This window comes from Musca domestica, unplaced genomic scaffold (assembly GCF_030504385.1).
Source record: "Musca domestica strain aabys unplaced genomic scaffold, Musca_domestica.polishedcontigs.V.1.1 8, whole genome shotgun sequence".
Taxonomy (NCBI): domain Eukaryota; kingdom Metazoa; phylum Arthropoda; class Insecta; order Diptera; family Muscidae; genus Musca; species Musca domestica.
In genome coordinates this window covers 17,406,057-17,430,985 of record NW_026712409.1, presented here as the reverse complement: position 1 = coordinate 17,430,985, position 24,929 = coordinate 17,406,057, and the positions used below count along the sequence as shown (strand labels likewise).

The 24,929-nt window shown below is 34.2% G+C and overlaps 1 protein-coding gene across 2 annotated transcripts in view; it reads left to right on the top strand.

Annotated features, from left to right (window-relative positions):
* Positions 1 to 24,929, top strand: part of LOC101890182 (netrin receptor unc-5) — a 141,979-nt gene that overhangs the window by 110,805 nt on the left and 6,245 nt on the right. For both annotated transcript variants that reach the window (XM_020034772.2, XM_011291879.3), the window contains exons 8-11: positions 21,039 to 21,374; positions 22,442 to 22,570; positions 24,350 to 24,524; positions 24,589 to 24,662. In XM_020034772.2, coding sequence (XP_019890331.1) covers positions 21,039 to 21,374; positions 22,442 to 22,570; positions 24,350 to 24,524; positions 24,589 to 24,662 — 714 coding nt within the window. The remainder of the gene's footprint in view (positions 1 to 21,038; positions 21,375 to 22,441; positions 22,571 to 24,349; positions 24,525 to 24,588; positions 24,663 to 24,929) is intronic.

Here is a 24,929-nt window from a genome sequence, read left to right as displayed (position 1 = left end):
GAAAACGTCAAAAACCTGTACTTTATAGTTTGGATGAAGATTTCGGATTTACGACACTAGGGATGCGTTCATGTGATGAATTTTCAAGTTTACACCCAATAAAAAAATATGTATTTGACATCAATGTATAATATGTAAAAAATGTATAAAAGTCATTAAGTGGTATATGTGGGTATTAAATTCCCTACTTACGTCCTAGAATTAATATATTGGTACTAGATGCTCCTTCATTCGATTTTTTTACCCTTTGTGTAAAATGTCGAAAACGTCAAAAACCTGTACTTTATAGTTTGGATGAATATTTCGGATTTACGACACTAGGAATGCGTTCGTGTGATGGATATTCAAGTTTACACCCATCAAAAATATGTATTTGACACCAATGTATAATATGTAAAAAAACGTATAAAAAGCATTGAGTGGTAATGTGTTTATCAAAATCGCTACTTATGTACGGAAATAAATATATTTGTACTAGTTACACTACCCTTTGCTTTTTTTACCCTTTGTATAAAATGTCGAAAACGTCAAAAACCTGTACTTTATAGTTTGGATGAAGATTTCGGGTTTACGACACTAGAAATGCGTTGGTGTGATGAATATTGAAGTTTACACCCATTAAAAATATGTATTTGACATCAATGTATAATATGTAAAAAACGTATAAAAGTCATTAAGTGGAATATGTGGGTATTAAATTCGCTACTTCTGTACGGAAATTAATATATTTGTACTAGTTACACTATCCTTCGATTTTTTTACCCTTTGTATAAAATGTCGAAAACGTCAAAAACCTGTACTTTATAGTTTAGATGAAGATTTCGGATTTACGACACTAGGAGGGGTGATTTTTCGAGTTTACAACCATTAAAAATATATAAATGACGTCAATGTATAATATGTATAAAACGTATAAAACTCAGAAAAGGTTATATGTGGGTATTATTTCTTTACTTGTGTATAGCAATAGGGTTTGCGACGTTTTTTACTTTTTCTATAAAATGTCTAAAATGTGTAAAAAACCTTTAAAACTTGTATCTATACATTATAACAAATAACAACCAATATTATACATCGTTAACCAAGTTTACGACGTTTTTGACATAGTGTAAAACATGTTTTTTTCCACTATGCCTGTGCAAAAATTCTACTAATAACATATTATTGATTATTCATTTACGTAAAATAAGGTTTGCAACGTTTACGACATTTTGTATAAAATGTCAAAAATGTGTAAAATACCTTTTTAACAATTTTTACATGCATTACTACCAATAAACAACATTAATATATGTCCACACCTACTTTACGACAGTTTATTACCATTTACCAGCAATAGCCTTCAAGCTTACCGAGTTTACGACACTTTTGACATTTTGTAAAAATTGTTAAAAATGTAAAAAAAACATGCAAGTTACGATTGGGACGATTTTCTCCTATTTAATTACCAATTACAAGCAAGGCCATACGCCATTTACATAGTTTACGACATTTTTGACATGGCGTAAAATGCATTTTTTCACTTTACCGATCAATATATCCTGTTTGTAACACCTCATTCTTTGCCCTCATACACAACATATGGTTTGCGACGTTTTTGACATTTTGTATAAAATGTCAAAAATGTGTAAAAAACCTTAACAATGCTTACAACACACGTTTTTTCCAATTGGCTAAGCATAAAAAAAGGTTTACGACGTTTTCGACATTTTTGTATAATATGTAAAAAATGTGTAAAAAACTTATACAATGCATTTTACATACATTGTTACCAATATTCAGCATTATCATATGTCCCTAAAATACTTTACGACATTTTTGACACATTATATACCTAGTTTACGACGTTTTTGACACATAGTACAATATGTATTTTACCCATTACATACATACAACTTTTTTTCAATATGTTACAATAAAAGTACCATTTTATACCTTTTTGACATTATGTATAAAATGTCGGAAAACTCGACCTCTCACCTCCATACAATCGGCAATGATAAAACCCCCTTCCCCGAAAAGAAAGCTTTATTCATTTTCCATGTCGCTGCCATTAAGCTGTACAATTTAGTCAGTCATTCACTTAGCGCTGAACTACTAAAACACTTAGCACCCTCTTTCTAAAACTATGGCCAACAAAGCTCTCTCTCTTTCCTTTGCTCTCTTTGGCTTGCTCCTTGACCCCACCGAAAATCCTTTAGTCATTCAATTCAAGGTCTCCCCCATTGCTTTTGTTGGCGTTATGTGCGTTTCAATCGCCCAAAACAGAAAACAAATCATTGTCTTATGTCTGCACCATCGCTCCTTCCATTTCCCCCGTTCCGCTCTCCTCCTGCTGCTCCACAAAGTAAACTAATTTATGGTTTCACTTTTGGATATAACACAGAGAACACAAGAAGAAGAAAAAAACTATTTGTTGAAATGTGTAGCACATTTCCGTTTATCTCTCCTCCCCCATCTCCCGGTTTTGCTCCAAAAATTTACTAAGAATTATTACGCCATTCCATCCCCCTCCCCCGCTTAACATCCTTATGCCATCCACCAAGAATCAAAGAAGAACAGCAAAAATCATGGAAAAAATCACTGAATTGCTCATTTTGCCAAAAACATTGAAGACAGCGTTAGCGAACAATATTTGAACATTGTCATTCAATCTGCTACCCCCCTCGCCATCATCTACCACCCCTCCCCCCACACACAGAATTTTGCCTTCGAAAACTACAACAAAACTTATATCCCCATTAACCACTGTCATTTTTATTAGAGACATTCAGCTCTTTCTTGGTAACTTGGCCCTGTCCTTCTTGCTGTCTGTCTGTCTGTCAGTTAAACTGCTGGCCTGGCTGCTATCTTTCAACCAACGAAGCAACCAACTCATGGCCATAAGTTTGTTTGACTTTTGAGTGCATGTGTGTGTGTTTGTGTGTGCGGTTCAATCGTTTGAGTCGTTACCACTTTATTTTTAGTCCATCATCATTCAAAAAAGCCAAAGCACAAACAAAACCAGAAAAACTGAACTGCTGCTCGCAAATACCCTCTCTTCTAATGTCCTGCGAATGCTGGTAAATTTGCTGTAAATGACGTCATTTATTTCATTGTGGAAAAATAACGTCATAGTCATCCTTCTCAGAGTTGCGTTGAAATCCGAAATTCATCCACAAAAAAAAAAAAAACGAAAAAATCTTTCAGTGGCATCAATTTTGGCCATCATCAGTGGTAGCTGGATGCGAGAGAGACCAAACGACCAACAGCCTGAAATTCATTCAGAAAAAAATATAGAGCATCGGCATCCACGACGAGGGTGGTTTATGAAATTACCAAAAAATGACCATGCAATCCATTGCCGTAAATGGGAGATCAAACAATTAAGAAGTGCACGAGGGGAGGCTGGGTGGAGGAGTAGGATTATTTAAACGACAAACAAACATTTAGCAATTGTTTTCTCTTTCAATTAATGACTTGGTATGGGTAATTAATTTCTGTTCCGTCCATAAAAATTATGCTTTCGACAAGAGGGTGAAAGTCATTAATCGAATTTTGAGACAAGAAGATCAGCTGTTGGAATTTGTGAAGAACAAATTTGAAAGGAGATTGTGGATAAGGAACTCCGCAGGGCATACCAGAAGATCATTAAAGGTCCTCCACTCTTTTAAGGGTCTGAAAATCCTTGAACGTTTTACAAGAAATATGCGTGAAATCTCCAAATATCCTTCATGAAATACATCTAAAAATCCACCTTTTAAAGGGTCCTTTAATAACCTTCAAAAAATTAATATCTAAAAATCCTCGTTTATTTTGCTTTCAGAATCTTTAAATTAATGGAAAACCCTTTGAAGGATTTCTATTTTAGACGAATGTATCTGTAGAAGGTATTTTTTAGAAGACGAAGGTCTCTGTAGAAGGTCTTTTTTTAGAAGTCAGAAGACTTTCCAGAGGACTTCTAAAGAACCTTTTACAGAGACCTTCGTATAAAATAGGAATCTTTCAAAGGGGTTTCCATAAATTTGTGGATCCTGAGATCAAAAAATCAGACTTTTTGGATATTAATTTTTTGAAGGATATTAAAGGAACTTTAAGGACTTTTGAAATATGGATTTTGATATATTATTTCATAAACGACCTTTAAGGTTTTTTACGCATATTTCTTGATGAACCTTCAAGGATTTTCAGACCCTTAAAAAAGTGAAGGACCTCTAATGATTTTCTGAGATTTTAAGGATCTTCAGATACTAATTTGAAATTTTAAATCATCAGAACCTTCAAAGCCTTAAAACGTGGATTTTTTATAATTCTTAAAGGACTTTCCCCGTCTTAAAAACATGGATTGTCGCATATATTTTCTGAAGGACCTTGTTTCACATCATTTACACCAGTTTTTCCAAATTTTTTAAAGGATATACTTTTAAGGATCTTTGTTAGAAACTATTTTTAACAATTTTAATTTTTCAAGGACTTCTTAATTTTATTTAAAAATTAAAAAAATTTTATTTTTGAAATATTAACTTCATTGTTTTAAATATTTTTAAGGACTTTAATTTGTCAAAGGATTTCGGTGGATGTTAGACTTTTTAGAAATATTTGCAAGGACTTTCATCAAAGGGTAATTTTTTGAGTTTATTCGTGAGTTTTAGAGAATTTTCTCCTAAGGACTTTTTGTAGATTCATTTTTAATTTTTCCTATGGATTTTGAAACATATTTTTCAAGGACATTGTTTTGAGATTTAAAGAAATGTTCGAAATGATTTTTGGTAAATTTTCAAAATATTTTTAAGGGTCTTTCCGTTTTTTTAGATTTTTCGATGTATTTTCAAAGGAATTCATTTTCTATAATTTTTCATGGATTTTTAGAAATATTTTTTAAAAACATTAATTTTTTTTTTGGATTTTAAGAAATGTTTCAGGGATAGTAACTGTTCAAAAAATCCTTAAAAAACTTGTAAATTAATATTCTTAAAAAAAAACTTCTTAAAATCTGCTTTGAATGAATGTCCTTTTAATATATTTCAAAAATTCATCCATAAAAACTCGATTTTAGAAATATTTTTAAAGGACGTTTATTTTAGCCGGATATTTTTTCTATTTATTTTTCAAGGACATTAATTATTCAAAGATTTGTGGTGATTTTTTTTAATATTTGCCAGGATCGAAAATGTCCTGTCCATCTATTAAAAAAAGTTAAGAAATATTTTTAAAGGACATTCATTTTAACCGGATTTTTAATAGTTCTTTAAGGATATAAATTTTTGAGGGGTTTTAGTTTTTTAAATATTTTTGAAATGTTCTTTGGTTTTTTTTTTAGAAATTATTTTCCAGGACATGAATTAATAAAGATTTCTTTCGTGAGTTTTTTTGTCAAAATGTTTCAAGGTTATTAATTTTGTAGCTAGAAATATTAAATTTTTGTCTACTATTTATTTATATATATATATATATTTTTTTTTTTTGGAGAATCTAACACAGATTTGTTCTTCAAGGATGTATTCGATTATTGTTTAAATCCAAAAGCCACAATTGTGGAATTTTACAAATATTCTTTCAATTTTTACTAAGAGTCACATTAAAATCGTATTTTCAACCCCGTTTCTTTTCTAATGGCCTCCAACACAATGCCTTAATTATTTTCCCAATGTAATATAATATTTTCCCGATTCAATTCATTTCTCAAAAAATCTGGGTCAATTTAAATATTTATTCTATTAAACGGAAATATCATATTGCCGCCATGCAAAATAGAACAACCATGGGAAAATGTTGACGATTTAAAATTTTAACCCAATCGAAAAAAAATATCTACTCGAAAGGAGTAACAATAAAGATGATGGACAAAAACCAAAATTCTTAAAGTTCCATAAACTATGAATAGTTTCAAACGGAATAGGACGAACAACAGCACGTTTTGTAGAAATTGATTCTCTTTATGAAAAAAAACCCTCGTCGTAATTTAATCCGAGTGAAGTGAACATTCATTCATTCCATTGCCACTGCCACGCATCTAATATTGACACTGCACAGTATCATCCCTCTGTGGTGCTGCTACCGTTGCTATGGACGGACGAAAGGAAGTAGGAGGATATGTACACACACATCGAGCATGGATTTGATAGTGCTGTGTGTGTTCCATAATAGCAACAGTAAATTTTTTCTGTTTGTCTCACGCAAAAACGAAAACGACAGAAATAATTTCAATATTTGCTCACTCGAACTACACCGCCCGCATTGTAACAAAAGCTGCATGAGAATCTGTGTTTTTTTATCGTGTTCTTTTGGTTTTTGTTGTTTGTAACATTGAAAAATCTGAAACAACGACAAAGGACTGCAAAAGGACTGGGAGTGAGAAAAAAAAAAAACAAAATGTAAAACTCTAGGGGAAACAGTGTTACCAGAGATGGTTTTGTTTTAAATGAAAAATATTTTAAATTAAAAAAATAACTGTTATAATAAATTGAAAACAAAAATATTATTTAAAACTACCAAATTTTGGTATTCCGGTAAAAATTATTTTTAAAGGACTCCCATAATTGTGGACTATTTACAAAATACTTCACAAGGACTACAATAATCGTATTTTTTTTTAAAGTGGGTTTTATGGGATTGAGAATTCACCTTCCATAGTCTTTATTTTTATTTTTAAGGATTAATATATTTTTAGATAAAAGAAGAATATTATGTAGATTATTTTAATAATTTTAAAGGACACTCATTATATGTCAATATCGTGGATTTCTTACAAAATTATTGTAAAGAACCACAATAATCGTGTATTTTTAAGTAGGTTTTAAAAGATTTAGGAACTACCTTTCATAGTTTAAAATTTTTTTTTTATGTTTTGGGAGGATTTTCTTTATTTTTGTTTTTAATTTTTTTTTTTGGATTAGCATATATTTGTATCTTTAATTATTTATTATTTAATGGAGGATTTCTAGGGAATTGTTGTAGCATCTTTAAAGGATTTTTACAATCGTCGATTTTTCAATGTTCAAAAACTATTTAGGCGATTTTTTTTGTTTATTATATTTTTAAGGATATTCATTTTCAGGATTATTTTGCGATTTTTTAGAAAAATTTTGGAAGAACTTATATTTTTTAATGGGGAATTTCTAGGAGATTTTTTTAGTATTTTTGAAGTCATTTTCACAATCGTAGATATTTATTTTTTTTTTTTTTAATTTTTGAAATCTTTTTTTAGCGTTTTTTTATTTATTGTATTCTTAAGGACAATAATATTCACCACATTTTTTGCGGATTTTTAAAAATATCTTCCAAGAACTTACATTTTTCAATTAGGGAATTCTATGAGAATTTTTAAAGGATTTCCACAATCGTTGATATATTTTTTTTTCATTTTTGAAAGGGATGGATTGGAATGGATTGAAATTTTTTCAAAACCGTTTTAACAGTTTTTTTTTAATTGTTATATTTTAAAGTCATTAATTTTCAGGATTTTTTTTGCGGACTTTTAGAAATATTTTGCACGAACATACATTTTTCAAGGATTTTTTGTGGATTTTTAGAATCTATATGAAGGATTTGAATATTCTACGGATTTTTTATTTTTCAAAAGGCCTACTGTCTGATTGTATATTTGTGGATAGTAGCAAAATTTGTAAAGACGCAGCTTTTAATTTTTTTTTCATGGATTTTTAAAATAAGTATTTATTGTTACGGAATTGTGGTGGAGAAATGAGGATTATTAGATTTTTTAAGAATTCATATTTTTCAAATATACAAATATGTTCCAAAGACATTATTATTATTTTTCTTTTTTTGGACTTTAACCATCATGCCTAATCGAAATATCTTTGGACCGTCTGTCAATTTGGGCCGTCCGTCTATCTGTTTGGCTGTAGCACACGATAACTCTCAAAGCGAGTATTCGATTTAATCGAAATTTGGCACATCGTAATATTTTTGCCAAACTTAGATTGAGTTCGGAGACGCGCAATATCAATCCACTCCCTCTGGTACATATGGGAATATAAGGTCAAAATTTTCGCGGAAAACGTATATATAATTGTTTAATTTTTAGATCCTAGGTCTCATTGGATCAAATCTGTTTTAGGACATTTGGAGTCGATCTAGAGGTGTCAGTCCACCTGTCTCTCTGGCTGCCTGATGGCCACGATAATCCTCGAAGGGAATATCCGATTTGGTCCAAACTTGATACATCGTAATATTATTACCTCCCATACAAAAGGTCATCATTTTAACAGAAAATAACTCACCTTATAGGACAAGAAAGGATCATCCAATTTAATTGAAATCAAATTCTTAAATTTGAATCAGTGCGAGGTAATGTGCGAAAATGGACAATATCGGTCCAATCCATTATTTCTATTAATTAACTTATATATTTTTTTTATTGTTGTTGTTGTATATTGTTGACCTGTTATATTTATTTTACTTATTTGGTTAATAGCTTGGCTTGAGGTCATTAAAAAACTATGTTTTTATTTTTGAATTTTTCCTTTTTTATTCATCCAATATTTCGATTTCCTCCGGAAATCATCTTCAGGGATCTGTTTTACAAAAAACACAAATTACAAACTGATTTTAACAATATATAACACAATAAATAACATACATTTTTAAAGTAAAAAGCTCGTCTATTGAGTTTAAATGTCACTATCAAACTAAGTTTTCTTTCGTTCGTTCTTTCGTATTTTTTTATTAATTTTTCAATTTAAATGTTGTTTATTTGACTAGAAGGTCCTCTGTGGATTATTTGGGAATAGGAGTCCTTCAGAGGGTCGTTTGTGTGTAAAAAACCTTTAGAAAGTCTTCTTGGCATCCTAAATCTCTAGAAGGTTTTCTGTATATGGAAGAACTTTATATGTTCTTCTATCTCAAGTACATTCCTTACATTTTTTAAATATAAATTTAAAAAAATGTCACCAGGCTTTAAAAAAATTCAGGGTAACCATTATGCTTTATTTTGTTAAATACTTTTTTTTAAATATTTAATATTTTATCTGGTTTTGAATATAATATTTTTTAAGGACTAATGTCATCGAATCACTATCATTATTTTCGGTTTTTAAATTTTTTTTAATATTTTTTATTTGACTGAATATCTTATCTGTGTATATAAGTCCCCCAGAAGGTCGGTAGGGTTTAGAAAACCTCTAGAAAGTTGTTTTTTAGAATCGAAGGCCTCAAGAAGGTCTTTTATACAAGAAAGAACTTTACAAGTTCTCCTTCTTCAAGTTGACTCCAAAAATTCTCCTTGTGCGAATTTTTTGGTACCAAAATATAATCCAAAACAGTAACCCTGTACCGGGAACTTCTCCCAATGGCTGGAGAGTAGGAGGTACGGAAATGTTAAAAGTTTGTGCGCTTTTTGTGTGTGTTTGTCAACTGAAATCCATTGATGGAAGAGGGTTTCATAGTTGGAGAAAAGTAGTTGTTTGGCACGCACTTCAGCGCTAACACAGAGCTGAAGCACATGACGAGGAAATGGAGGAGGAGGAGGAGGCGGTAAAGGTTCAGGAAGAAGACAGACAAATGAACGGCAGGCGACAATCGTGCTTTAAATGCATTCCCTTTGTGTCGATGTGCGGGAAGAGATGATACAAAACGTGCCAGCCACCGGGTGAAGGCAAAGAGCACCATCATCTTCTCCATGGTCTGGTCCGCATAGAGACTCGATGGAGGGGTGGATTTGGGTTTCGAATATTTTTTTCTTCGTTTCTTTCGAAAATGTCAATAAAATATTGCGCTGCTATTAAAAACGCACAATAATAACAAAAAAACACAACAACAACAATATCAGGGATGTCTGAAAGCACGCACGCACATACAAATTCTTCTACATTACCCACAACAACAACAACAACAATGATAGCTACATTGAAATTTGAACATTTTCTTGCATGTTCTACATCGACGAACAACAACAACAACAACAAAAGATAAAACGGCTACATACCGACCCTGTCATGTTGTTGTTGTTGTATCCATCCAGCATCTTTTGCGGAACAATTATTTATTAGATTTTAAGGAATTACAACCCACATTGTCGTCAAAATTGCCCCTAATATGAGATCATATGTCAGTCGTCGGAAAGACGCAGAGGAAACTGAAATGAACAAAAACCAATGGCAACCGAAACTTACCGTACCCCGAACCATCCCAAACGGCAATGGTGACTTTGAATAAAAATTCCAAAACATTTGCGTGAGATAAACATCAACGATTGCCCTGTGCCGGAGGATGTGATGAGAAATTATTGCAGATCCATTTGAATTCATTAGCGAACCCAAATTAAGTGATGAATTTGATTGGAAATTTCTTGTCGTCATTGTTGCTGTTGTCGTTGTTGTTGTAGTTATTAGTATCATCTAACAAAACTCCATGGATGCAAGCACTCTACCAAAAACAAAAAAAAGGAGAGAGAGAGAGCGGTGGACGGAGAGGGGGCGGGGGTCCATTGCCATGGTCCATGGTATGAAAGCTGCGTTTCTGGACATTAGTTGAGATTAAATGAAGTATCATTTGATGAATTACCAACGAAATTTGGTATTAGTTTACGCTAATTTATGACCCCCTCGCTGGATGGCAAATGTGATGGCATTGGCATGGCATGGAGTATTCGTTCAAATAAAATAAACAAATTAAAGTTTGTTCATAAAAGTTTATTCAACTAGATTATGGAGAGTTTTGTGAATGCTCGACGTTATTAAGTCAAAGTAATTTGGGGAAGTTATTTGAAGAGTTCCAAGGAAATGATGAATTTTGGGGGAAAAGTGTGGAGAAACAAAATACAATTTACCTGGGTAACTCTAAGAGTTCTCGGTGCCATTTAGGAAATATTTCTTACTGATCTGATTATCCTTCAAAATTTTTTTTAAACAAGTTAACAAGTATCAGTATACCCTCAGCCATATGGCTACGGAGGGTATGTATCATTTGATACGGCCAAAATGTGCCTCATTGAAATAACGGTTTTGGATCCGAGGTCTCTTTGGACTAAATCCATTTCAGGACATTTGGAGTCGATCTAGCGATGTCCTTCCGTCCGTCAGGCTAGCTGGTGCGCATACTACGATAACTCTCGAAGGGAGTATCCGATTTGGTCCAAACTTGGTACATCGTAATATTATTGTCAAACTTAAATCGAGTTTGGAGATGGGCAATATCGCTTCACCCATTCTGGTACCTCTCACACAAAAGGTCGAAATTTTCAAAAAAAAAAAAAAATAAATAAATAAATAAATAAATAAATAATATTTTACAATCCAAAATGAGAAAGGATAATCCGATGTTGCTCCAACTGTGCAAATCCATAAATTGCATCAGTGCTAGGTCATTTGCGAAAATGGATAATATCGGTCCACTCCATGAAGTACCGCCCCACAAGGGTCAAAATTTCGAATAATTACATATATTATGAAATGTGTTGTAAGTGTCCGATTGCCTTCAAATTACACACATCACAATATCTTTATTAACCCAAGGTCTGGTGTGAAGCTGGAATACATCGGTGCACTCCTTCTGGTACCTCCCCCACAAAGGTTCAACATTTCGAATAATTACAAATTCTGCAAAATGTGATGTAGGAATCCGATTTTCTTCAAAATACACACATCTCAATATTTTTATTAACTCAAGTTCTGGTGTTAAGATGAAATATATTGGCCCACTCCTTCTGGTACCTCCCCCACAAAGGGTCAAAATTTCGAATATCCAAGAAGCTCATAAAACGCGAAATTAACTTCCGATTCCATTCAGACTTGGTACATCTCAATATTTCCATCAACACAAGATCTGTTAAAAAGATGGTAGAGATCGGACGATTTCTTCTGGTGCCTCATTTAAAAGATTTTTTTTCTTTTTTTTTTTTGGCAAAACAAAATGTTTGGTATTTTCCTGTTTTAGAGCATTTACTGATTTTTCTTTACTTTTTAAAAGGACTATAAAGAAATTTTTTTGAAAAAAATCTCGGTGCATTATTAGTAGATTTTTGGTGAAATTCCGTGAATGAAAAAATTTAAGCGAATTCAGAACATTTTTTTATGTCTTTTTTTTAGTTCAAATTTTTTGTTTTCAGAATTTTAGAATATTTTTAATTATGTTGTGAAATTATCGTAATACGTTACTAAAAAAATCCTTGAAGTGTACTTTTTTGGTTTTCGAAGCCGGTTTACATTTCCCTCTTCACCTGGTCGATGATAGACTTATTCTGCAACACTTTAATGATATTATGTGTTCTCTTCATAATTACCGTAACAATCCTTTTTGCTGTCCATTATATGCTGGTACCACACTTCCCATTATTTCATTTCCTCCCTATTTCCCTTTCTCACCCCTTCTTCTTTTCATTTTCCCATTTAGGGAAGCTACGATTTCAAAGTCCTTTTTCAAGTACCAAAATTCCACAATTATCATTTTGTTGATGTCCCTTCCTCCTCCATAAATTACTGCTGCTGCTTATGGCGAAATTTGTCACATCACATTTAAAATCCTGTTAAGGACAATTGGATATTTGAAGATGACACGTGTCGGCATTAAAAAATAAAATTCCAAACCTTTTTCTTTTAAATTACATTTTAATTTATTTAAGTAGATTATATTTTATTTAGTGTCATAACTACTTGATGTCATCCGGCCATGGTAACTGGGTTTGTTACGCTGCAACAACGGGCAGATTTTAAAATGCCAAAATGAGAGAGGAGGGAGGGATAAAGGGATGGGGAATTTAATGGAGTTGTGCATCAACAAATCCATTATTTTTTTAATGAGGCGGGTGATAAAGAACGTGATTGAGTAAGGCAAACAAGGTACTGGGATTTTTTTGTAGATAGTTATGCTTAGGGATAATAACAGGCTTAAGAGTATCAGCCTTAAATTTTGACAAATTTTTGATGGCAATTAGAAAGTAAAGGATTTTATGAAGGACTAACTGGGTCATAAAGGAATTTTGTTTTTAGTGTCTTTTTGAGGGATTGTTAACCAGAAAGTCATTAAAAAAATAAATAAATAAATAAAAAATTAAAAAAAATAAATATTAACTATTTTTTGAAACTAAGATATGTAGATAATTTAGGAAATATATTAAAATATTAATTTTGAAGGATTATTTTAAATAAAAATTATGAATATTTTAGGAATATTTTTTCATGTCATCTTTTAAACAAAATTTATATTTTTTAAGGAATAGTTTTAACGTTTTTTTTAAGTTTTTTTTTTAATCTCATATATTTTTAAGATTTTCTTAAGAACCTCTCATAAAAATGCATTTATTAATTAATCATTTTTTAAGGACCTTTTCGAAAAAAAATCATATTTACATTTTAAATGTAGTTTTGAAGGACTTTCTAGTCAATAATGATGCATTTTTATGGATATTATTTGAAGGACAAACCCAGCAATTTGGAGAATATTTTCTTGCCGATAGATGTATACTCTCACCCAATGTTCGATTATTTAAATATATTTTGACTTCTGTTATGATTATTCAAATTGTTGAACCTCTATGGAGTAGGTTCCGAAGGAATGGGCCAATATTGTCCACTTCGTATCGGACCTAAATATATATGATAAAAATATTGCGATGTGACAGGTTTAGACTATATCGACTACTTCCTTCACTTTATATGAGATATGTGACAACTTAAAACGTAAGGTACCATATATGTTCGACAGAAGTATTTCATTTTCATACTTCATATAATTCAGATAAAAATATTCGTTTGGGCATTTATATCCAATTTTATGCGGAAATCATAAATTCCATATTCATCTTAGGATTCTGGTTGAGAGAAATATTTAGATATTGCAAATTGTAAAGAATCGCTGACTTGTTCCGCAAGTTATGAGAGATAAAAATTGTGACCCTTTTAAGGGGTGAAACCTTTGTGGGGGAGGTATCAGAAGAAATTGTTCGATCTCTACTATCCTTGTGACAGACATTATGTTGATGGAAGTATTGAGATGTACCCAGTTTCAATGGAATCGGATGTTAATTTCGTGTTTTATGAACTTCATGTATATTCAATATTTTTGACCCGTTGTGAGGGAGGTACCAGAAGGAATGGATCGATACATTCCATCTTAACCGAAGATCTTACGTTATTAGAAATAATGAAATGTGTGAAATATGATGCGAACCGGGTGCTTATTTTGAGTTTTATGATCGTTTTGGTTATTCAAAACGTTGACCGACCTCTACCATCTTTATAATAAATCTTGTGTTGAATGAAATTCTGGGATCTGCCAAGTTTGAATGGAATCGGATGTTAATCTCGCGTTTTATGAACTTCATGGATATTCAAAACTGTGACCCTTTGTGGTGGAGGTACCAGAAGGAGTAGACCGATATATTCCATTTTTACAGAAGATCTTATTTTAGTAGAAATAACAAGATGTGTGAAATATAAAGAGAACAGGATGCTTGTTTCGGATTTTATAATCGTTTTTTTTTTTTCAAAATCTTCAACCCTATGTGGGGGAGGTACCAGTATAAATGGTCTGATTTTCCATCACCGTTTTCTTGTAAAAAATAATCAAAAAAATATTCTGCAGAAATACTTGAAAATTCATCCAAAAACTTTTTCGAAATTTCCCCAACTATGGCTTTATATGCTTTAAAATAAAGCTTTAAAAAATCCCTGCAAAATCTCTCGGAAGTCCTTTAAAAGCAATTATTTAATAATTCCCCGAATATTGCTCTGGAAGTACTTCAAATTAATTCTTAAAAAAAATCCATAATTTTAGCATCTCCATTTTTTCTTTAAGAATTCCGAAAAATATTCACTTAAAAAAATCTTTAAAAATCCATCCAATATATCACGCAAATACTTTAAAGAGCAATTATTTAATAATTCCACGAATATTGGCTCTAGAAGTACTTCGAAAAAAAAATCTTAACAAAATTCATGACTTTCCATCTCTATTTTCTCTACAAAAAATCGAAAATAATATTAACCTGAAAAAATCCCTTCAAAATCTCTTGCAAGTCCTATAAAAAAAACAATTATTTAATAATTCCTAGAATTAAATTCTTCAAAAGATCCATGATCTTTCATCTCCATTTTCACTTCAAAAAACCAACAAAAAAATACTAAACTGAAAATTCCTTTAAAAATTCACGATCATTGCTTTAAAAATATTCACTTGAAAAGAGTTCGTTAAAAATCCCTCCGAATTTTCCCTAAATCCTTTAAAAAACAGTCATTTAATAATTCCTCGAATATAGCTCTGGATGTACTTCAAAAAAAATCTTAAAAAAATCCATGACTTTCCATCTCTATTTTCTAATCAAAAAATCCAAAAAATAAAAATATTAACCTGAAAAAATTCCTTCAAAGTCTCTTGCAAGTCCTTTAAAAAAGCAATTATTTAATAATTCCTAGAATTAAATTCTACAAAAAATCCATGATCTTCCATCTCCATTTTCACTTCAAAAAATAAAAACCAAAAAATTACTGAACTGAAAATTCCTTTAAAAATCCACTATCATAGCCTTATTAGACTTTCAAAAAATATTCCCCATAATCTATGATATACCCCTCCCCCCCATAACGAAAAACACACATCATTTTCCCCCTTTCCCCCAAAAAGAGAACTTGAATAATTACGCCATTATGTTCACATCTCCGTATATAATTGTTAATATAATACCCTTTCAAATGTGAATACTTATGACCATTTTATTCCATGGAGTCCATTTAGTTCTACTACGCATAACCCATGCTTTTGACAATGGCTCTTCTTCTTCATATTTTATGCCCAAATAGACTTATGCTAATGACTGGAATTCGGCATGTCATTTATCGGCAGCAAATTCTCAGCCTGGCACATTTAAAACATAACTAACTTCTGGACCGCCATAAGGTGTTGTTTTTGTCATTTGTTGGAAAACAAGAAGAAGAAGAGGAACAGCAACAGCAATTCCGTGTAAATTTATGCACATTTTGAGTAATTTAAATTTATTCACCAAAAAGCAAACCAACTCCTCCTCCCCCTTCTTGTGACACATTTCACTTAAATGTCTATTCAGTCACAGAGATTTTTCCCTGCCCCACCACCACCACCATTGTCTAACGTAAATTACACTGTAATTTCAAATTCACACCGGGATTATTTTAGCCACTGCCACCACAACCCCCCTCCACCGTAGAAAATTATATTCCCCCCTCTCCGTGATTGTCACTCATTATCATATCACATATTTTTTTTTGGAGTCATCTGTTGGTTACTTTGCATCATTGTTTTAATCGCTGAAGTGGTGATGTGGCCCAAGAGGAGATGGGGTGGGGGGAGCTTACAGCATGAAACCACTTGTAAATGGAACTTTGGTCGTTTGAAGGATTTTTATATTGTTAAGATTGTAAGCTGCTGCCGCTGCTGCTGTTCCTGCTGCTTGCCAGCCACCATTTACATTACTCCGCATTTGGTGTTTTAAGGAATTATGCTAAAAACATGTTAATTTTATTTTGCATTGTTATTGTTGTTGTTGTTGGAGCTTCTTTTGTTTTTGTTGTTACTGTGGCACTGGAAGTAATGGTTGTTATTGTTTTTATTGTGACGATGATTGTCATTACTCTTCTTCTTGTTAATGCTGTTGTTGTTCTTGTTGACGTTCGTCGTTCATCGTCCTCATTGTCGCAACATACGAAATTGTTTTATGAACTATGAAGAGGAATAAATAAAAACAACAGCAACAGCAAAAACTCAAGCAATGCTGACGACAATAAATGACAGTCGAGCATGAACAATGACAACAACAACAACAACAGACAGCCAGCATCAGCAGCCATAATAGCAACAAGATTCATACATTGCAATAAGAACAACATCAACAATGTGAGCTATAATGTGTAAGGAGGGAGGTTAAGAAAGTTTTTTTATACCCTCAGCCATATGGCCAGAGAGGGTATACATACAGGGTGAGATAAAAAAAAATCTGCAACAAAGACAAACACCATAATTTTTACTTTTTTTTAAATTTTATTGAATGAAAGCAAAACATGTCGGAAATAGCATAAAATTTTAGTACAGGGTTGCCCATATTCGACGGACCTTTGGGCCCATTCCAATCGACGAGGCTTGTCCGCAGGCAACATTCTTTGCGTCAATTGAATTTTGTACGGGAACAAATGCAAATCAATGCGAATAATCCGTTGTAAAATGGACCCAGCCATGCCCAACTGCTGAGAACGGCGTTTTTGGGATGTTCTTGGGGACCTCTCAACACTGGCTCGTACGGCAGCGATATTCTTGTCCGATCGCCTTGGTCGACTTTTATATGGCCTCTTCGGTTTAGAAAGAGCCTTACCAGTCGAAAATTTTTCGTATAAACGCTTAATGGTGTTCTTATAAGGCGCACTTCTCACATTTTTAATGTTTTAAAAGCACGTTGAGTTCTCACAATTGACTTCTTGTAAATTTCAACTATTTCAGAGGGCTCGCGTGGCGTGTGTTGGCTCGTGGTAAAAATCTGCTTGGACTGACGCTTCAAACGCGGTATGTCATTAAGCGATGTGACATCTCTGTCAAAAGTTATGGAGTTGCCAGATGGGTCCGTCGAATATGGGCAACCGTGTATAAGTTTACATTTGTTCGAATTGGTCACCTTTGGCACGAATTATGGCCTTCAAACGGCCAACGAAACCGTCACACACTGCCTGAATGTTGCTTTGCGGTATTTTGGTCCATTCCCGGCGAAGCGCCTGCTTGAGGTGATCGACACTTTGGTATTTTTTTGTGCCAACCTTGCTCTCCAAGATACTCCAGACACAAAAGTCCAACGGATTGGTATCCGGAGATTTTGGTGGCCATTGTGCGCTATAAATGAAGCGAGGAACCTCATTTTGTAACCATTCTTTGTTTCATTTACAAACTGCCGGACAACGATTTTTTTCTCATCGGAAAAAAAACAAATTCGGCAGTTCACCACTTTCGGGCAAGAGAAGCAACTCTTTAGCTTATCTGTTGCGGTATAAGTTCTTGCACTTTTTAGAAATTCAATGGCTTTACCCCGAGCTCATTTTTCAATATTTGGCGAATGGAATATTGCGATATTTTCAGCTCACTAGACATTTTTCGGCCACTGCGACGCGGGTTTCGATCAAGTCGTTTCTTTACTTTTCGTACCATTTCTGCTGATGTTGCTGTTTTCTTCCGTCTACTGCCTTGACGTCTAGCTACGCTACCAGTATCACGGTATTCAAATGAGCGACACAAAAAATTTATTCGCAAATGCTGGAGTTCTCTAACGATAGCCACTTGTGGCTTTCCAGCCAAATATATAGAGAAATCACACTATCACGCTTGAATTCCATCACGCATAACTTTTTTTCCTGAAAATTCTCACCAAAAAGCTTTTGTACGCTTCTAAACAATGTAATGAGCTATCACTGGAATAATTTTAACAGCTGTCGGACGAGTGGCTTAGAAATGACAGCAGTCTGAAGCACGATAACACTTAAAGGGAGTATCGGAACCCTAGGTGTGGGAGGTACCTGAAGGAATGCTCCGATCTCTACCATCTTTATAACAGATCTTGCGTTGATCGTAATATTGAGATGTACCAAGTCTGAATGGAATCGGATGTTAATTTCACGTTTTATGAGTTTCGTGGATATTCAAAAATTGGACCCTTTGTCGGCGAGGTACCAGAAGGAGTAGACCAATATAATCCATTTTCACAGCAGATCTTGTGTTAGTGGAAATAATGGGATGTGTGAAATATGAAGAGAAACGGATGCTTATTTCGGATTTTATAATCGTTTTTGTAATTCAACATTTTGACCCTATGTGAGGGAGGTACCAGAAGAAATGGCCCTATCTCTACCATCTTTATAACAGATCTTGTGTTGATGGAAATATTGAGATGTGTTTAGGCTGAATGGAATCGGATGTTAATTTCGCGTTTTATGAGCTTCATGGATATTCAAAATTTTAAACGTTGTGGCGGAGGTACCCCAAAATAAATATATCGGTCCCCTCCGATATATCCCATCTTCAGACCAGACCTTGGGTTAATAAAAATATTGTGATGTGTGTAATTTAAAGACAATTGAACTCTTACGTCATATTTTAGAAGAGTTATGATTATTCCAAATTTTGACCCTTTGTGAACGAGATTCTTGATGGAGTGGACCGACATTGTCTATTTTCTCACCTGACCTAGCACTGTTGCAAATATTAGGATTTGTAAAGTTGGAGAAAAATTGGATTATCCTTTCTTTTTCTGTGCAGTAAAACATTTTTAGAAAATATCGACCTATTGTGTGGGAGGAGTGATCCGCTATTACCCATCTCCGACCTCGATCTAAGTTTGATAATAATATTACGATGTACCTATTTTAGACCAAAGCGGATATTTCCTTCGAGAGGGCTGGCGCACCAGCCAGACGGACATCGCTAGATCGACTACAAATGTCCTGAAACGGATTTGGTCCAAAGAGACCTAGGGTCTAAAACCGTTATTTCGATGAGGCACGTTTTGGTCGCATCAAATGATATATATCATCTCTATCCATATGGCTGAGGGTAGATACAATTATCCACGTTGGTGGATAAAATTATCCGCTTCTGTGGATAAAATTCTCCTTTTCTGTGGATAAAAGTATCCACTTTTGTGGATAGACTTATCCACTTGTGTAGATAAAATTATCCACGTTTGTGGATTAAATTAGCCACTTCTGTGGATATAATTATCCGCATTTGTGGATAAAATTATCCACATTTTTGGATAAAATTATCCACATTTGTGGATAAAATTATCCACATTTGTGGATAAAATTATCCACTTTTGGGGATAGAATTATCCACTTGTGTAGATAAAACTATCCAATTTTGTGGATAAAATTATCCACTTGTGTAGATAAAATTATCCACATTTGTGGATAAAATTATCCACATATGTGGATAAAATTAGCCACTTTTGTGGATAAAATTATCCGCTTCTGTGAATAAAATTATCCACTTTTGTGAATAAAATTATCCGCTTCTGTGAATAAAATTATCCACTTTTGTGGATAAAATTATCCACTCTTGTGCATAGAATTATCCACTCTTGTGGAAAAAACTATGAACTTTTGTCCACAGAAGTGGATAATTCTATCGACGGAAATGGATAATTTTATCCACTTCTTTGGATAAAATTTTCCGCTTCTGTGGCTAAAATTATCCATTAATCATTTGTCGATAAGACTATCTATCAGTTGCTATCCCCTCACATTCCTCCTCCCCAACTTCCCCAAACCTCCCTCGTATCCATGTGAATGAATGGATATCCAAGTATACTTAAGACACAGGAATCCCACAGAAGAACACATTAAGCAGTCATAAGTATGACAGAGCAGAGCACAGCAGAACAACAAAAAAAATCAAATACTTAAGAATGGAACATTGTGTCCTTTTTGTCGCTCCTTCTTTAGCTAAAACTTGCTGATGTTAAGAATCTTCTTCGTATATTATACGCGCTACGGTTTAGCAATACTTGTGACAACAACAATAATGCCAAAAGATGTGTTTTCCGGGAAGCGGGGAAAGATGGGTGCTAAGAAGTCAAACGTATGCCAAAATGCTGGTGGGGGGGGGGGGGTTTCTTTCCCTTTAGCCCAGGAAGGAAATAAAATATAGTCAGAATCATGGCATGTCTGTCGTCTAGCTCTAGCTAGCAGTGGTTGTGTGATATAATTCATAATTTCTCGTATTGTTGTTGTTGTTGCTATTGGGTACCCTGCTCCAGTGGCAGCAGAATATGACATGTTCAACAAACAATAAAGATATTAATTTCTTGCTCTTGCTCTGGTGGCGCATTTCCTTTTGTTGTGTTGTCTTCTTAGGTTTGATGGTGGTGGTGATGGTTTTTCTTTGACTTTTTTATTCGCATTATTGTTATTTGTATTTGTTTTTGGATTTCAATGTTCTCATTATTGTTCGGATAAGATATTTGAAATACATTCCAAAAGGATGCAAGCTTTGGTTTTTGCCTTTCAGCCTGCATTTGCCATTTTCTTTATGACTTGAACTGTTTTTCCACTATTTGAGTTTTTTCTTATTTCCCTTTGTTTTGTTCTCTTTCTCAGCGGGACGTTGGTCGACCTGGAGTGAATGGAGTTCATGCTCTTCGGAATGCATACAAATAAGACGTAGGAAATGTCTTCCAGTTGGCGGCAATATATTGTTGAATGATGATGACGACGACGATGAGGATGATGATGACGAGGACGATGATGATGTGGTTGTGGGTGCAACGGGCCTGGGCCTGAAGCTGGGCGGTCTAAGCACAACTGCTCTTGGCAATAGTGGCGGAAGCAGCTCCAGTTCGAGTGCCCTAGGCCCGAGCGCCAAAGCCCAATGTAGCGGAAAGGATATACAGACGGCTGAATGTCGTGGGGAGTTCTGTCAAATAGGCAAAGATGGTAAGAGAGCAAACAATAAGACCGAGCGACAGACAGACAAACATGACACACGCTCACATTTGTCATAGAATGTTTAAAAATTCAATTTTATTGTCTATATGTGTGGTGAGGAGGTGTAGTTGAGGAGGGGGATGATATATGCCGCCCAGGATTTATGCTTTTTGTTTGCCATAACGACGACAACGATGATGATGATGATGAGGACCATTGTTGCGCTTCTTGTTAATTCCGGCTTTGTTTTGTGTTTGTGACACATAGCTCTGAGAGCTCTCTCTCTCTCTCTCTCTGTTGCAACAGCGAGCATCCTCCTCCAACTTCTCATTTCTTCCAATGACATATCCTTTTTGTTCAATAGAACCCCATCCCTCCTGCTGGGCATTATGTCATGTTCGGCCTTAACGAATCTCGGCTGAATGTTTTCAGAAAAGAAGACGTCATGTGTGGCTGGTTGGCAAGTATGCCACGGCCTGGCATGGCACGGTTCTCTACTCTTCTTTAAAATGTCATCTGGTTTTTATGTTACTTTTTCCAAAACAACAACATAAAGCATTTTTGTGGGGAAATTAATTACCTTCCATTGAAGGAGGAGAGAGATCTATCTGCATGTAGATGGATGGCTAAATGTCAGGCGAAAGCAGAGGGGTAAGGAGCCATTGAGGGTGGCCGTGGTTGTGGTGTGGGTAAGACATAAAAAGCACAGATTGAATTGTATCATTCACAGAATCCGGTGGGTTGTCTAGTTTAAAAAGAAAAGAACAGCAGCCACAACAACAAAGACGCAAATTAACAACAACATTGTTTTGACAATTACTTAGATCAAAATCAGAATCAACAACAACATGTTAATGACAAACGCCGTTACTTACCCACTTTATCGGCATGACAGGGGATGAGGGGCTTAATTTTATTGAGACTGCAAATTATGTGGCCATTTAATGGTTCATTGTTCCCCCTCTCTCTCCCCCAACCCTCCTCACTCACTTGAAAATAGATAACGAATCTTTAAAAAAATTAACTGCAATTTAATTTCCAACAACAGCAACAATAACAACACCATTTAATTACAGATTTCGATTGGACCCTGTACTTGGGTTTGGCCTTCATCACGGCCGTGTTCTTTGCCTTTGGTGCCGCCCTAATATGCTGTGCCCGCAAGGGGATACGAGTCAATCAACACTATAATATGACCAGAACGGGTAAGTAAGAGATATACAGGGTGAGATGAAAAAACTGCAACAAACTTCAGACTGCTGTCATTTCTAAGCCACTCGTACGACAGCTGTTAAAATTATTGCAGTGACAGATCATCATATTGTTTGCATTTTGGTGAAAATTTTCCAGAAAAAAAGTTATTCGTGATGGAATTTAAGCGTAATAGTGTGATTTCTTTATATTTGGCTGGAAGCCACAAGTGGCCATCATTAGAGCACTCCAGGATTTAAATGTGAATAAATCTTTTGTGTCTCGTACCATCTGAACATATCGCAATATTCCATTCGGCAAATATTGAAAAATGGGCTCGGGGTAAAGCCATTGAAATTCCAAAAAGTGCAAGAACTTACACCGCTACAGAAAGAAAATAGACTCAAAAGAGTTACTTCACCTAGCCGAAAGTGATGAACTGCCAAATTTGGGTTTCTCCGATGAGAAAACATTCGTTGCCCAGCAGCCAAAGAGGTCAGCTGAAAATGTGCACCTTCGGTTGGCTACCAGAACTCAAGCGCCGGCCATGGTGATGGTGTGGGCCGCCATAACAGCCGATGGTCGCTTTTCGCTCGTATTAATCGACCGCGGCATCAGAATAAATGCCGAATGGCTGGAGGGTGTATTAAAGCCTTGGGCCCGTAAACATTTTTGCCGCAGACCTACGACATTCCAACAGGACTCAACAACATCGCACTCTGCACACGCCACCCAAGAATGGTTACAAAATGAGGTTCCTCGCTTCATTTCCAGCAAACAATGACCATCAAAATCCCCGGATACCATTCCGTTGGACTATTGTGTCGGGAGTATTTTGGAAAGAAAGATTGGCACTAAAAAATACCAAAGTGTCGATCACCTCAAGCAAGCTCTTCGCCAGGAATGGGCCAAAATACCCCAGAACAACATTCGGGCAGCGTGTGACGGTTTCATTGGTCGTTTGAAGGCCATAATTCGTGTCAAAGGTGACCAATCCGAACAAATCTTAACTTATACTAAAATTTGATGCTATCTTCGACATTTTTGCTTTCATTCAATAAAATTAAAAAAAAATGTAGAAATCATGGCGCTTGACTTTGTTGCAGTTTTTTTATCTCTCCCTGTATTCCCGATATCTTTAAGGGGCGAACTCCTGGGGATCAATTCTTGTTCTATTAAAAAATTTGAATGAAAACGTTTATAAATAATAAATTTAATAAAATAATAGGAAATAGGAAATTTTATAAATATTTTTTTTTCATTTCATATTTCACTTGGGTCAATTCTTGATCTAATTAAAATTGAAATGAAAACAAATGAAGTTTTCTATATGAAAAATATTTTCCATTTCCTTTTTTCATAGAACAAGAATCGTGTTTTTAGGCGTGATTACACATTATGTTATTGTCATATGTACAGCGACCTTTTTATATTTTACAATTTTATAGTATATTTTAAGAAGCTTCCTACTATTTTTAAACTATGTAAACTATATATTATACATTACATAAATACACTTGTATTTTATTCGATATTTTTAGTATAATTTTTATTTATTTTTAGTATATTTATTTTTTAACATGTTTATATTAATATATACCATACAGCGTTTTGTTATTATTATTATGTTGGGAAGCTCCTAAGAGTATGCTATAACAAATTTTACAGACAAATATTGAAAAAGTCAATTTACATATCACTCTAACATCATGTGTAATCCAACCCTAACTTGGAGCTATGCGAAAAACCCTATGTAAATTCCATTCAAAATTAAAATTTATTTTTTCTTCCAGTTATGGATCCTAAATATTTACCTGATATTAGCAAAAAAGATATGCGCATGCACATCGAAACCGCCAACGATAATTATGATTATGCCAGTCCGGGACATCGTTTCCTGCCGCCCAGCCATCATGGTGGCTGCTCCATATCCGAACATCATTATGATGTACCAAATCTGTCGGCCAAGTAAGTTTAAGAGAGAATATCATTTTTTTAATTTGTTTCTAATGCAATTTTCTTTCCCTCACAGCTATGTTAATCCCATCGACGACCTTAGTGTGGACTATTTGACCGATACGCCAGATACTTCAACTGTTGATACCTGTAAGTTGAGAGATGAGTGCCGAAAAAATACAATTTAAGTGGAATTGAATGACGATGTGGAAAGAATTGAAATGGATGTTTTTTAGAAGGTTTTAATTGACCCACAAAAAACATCAAATTACAGGGGACTTAGTGGAAGTTTAGGGCCAAAACCTTCAGATTACCGACAATTAGGAGGTGCCGATATGGGGGCTATACAAATATATAAACCAAATATATTTCGAGATGAGCTTTTATAACCGCAAAGAATCATAAATATCAAATTAC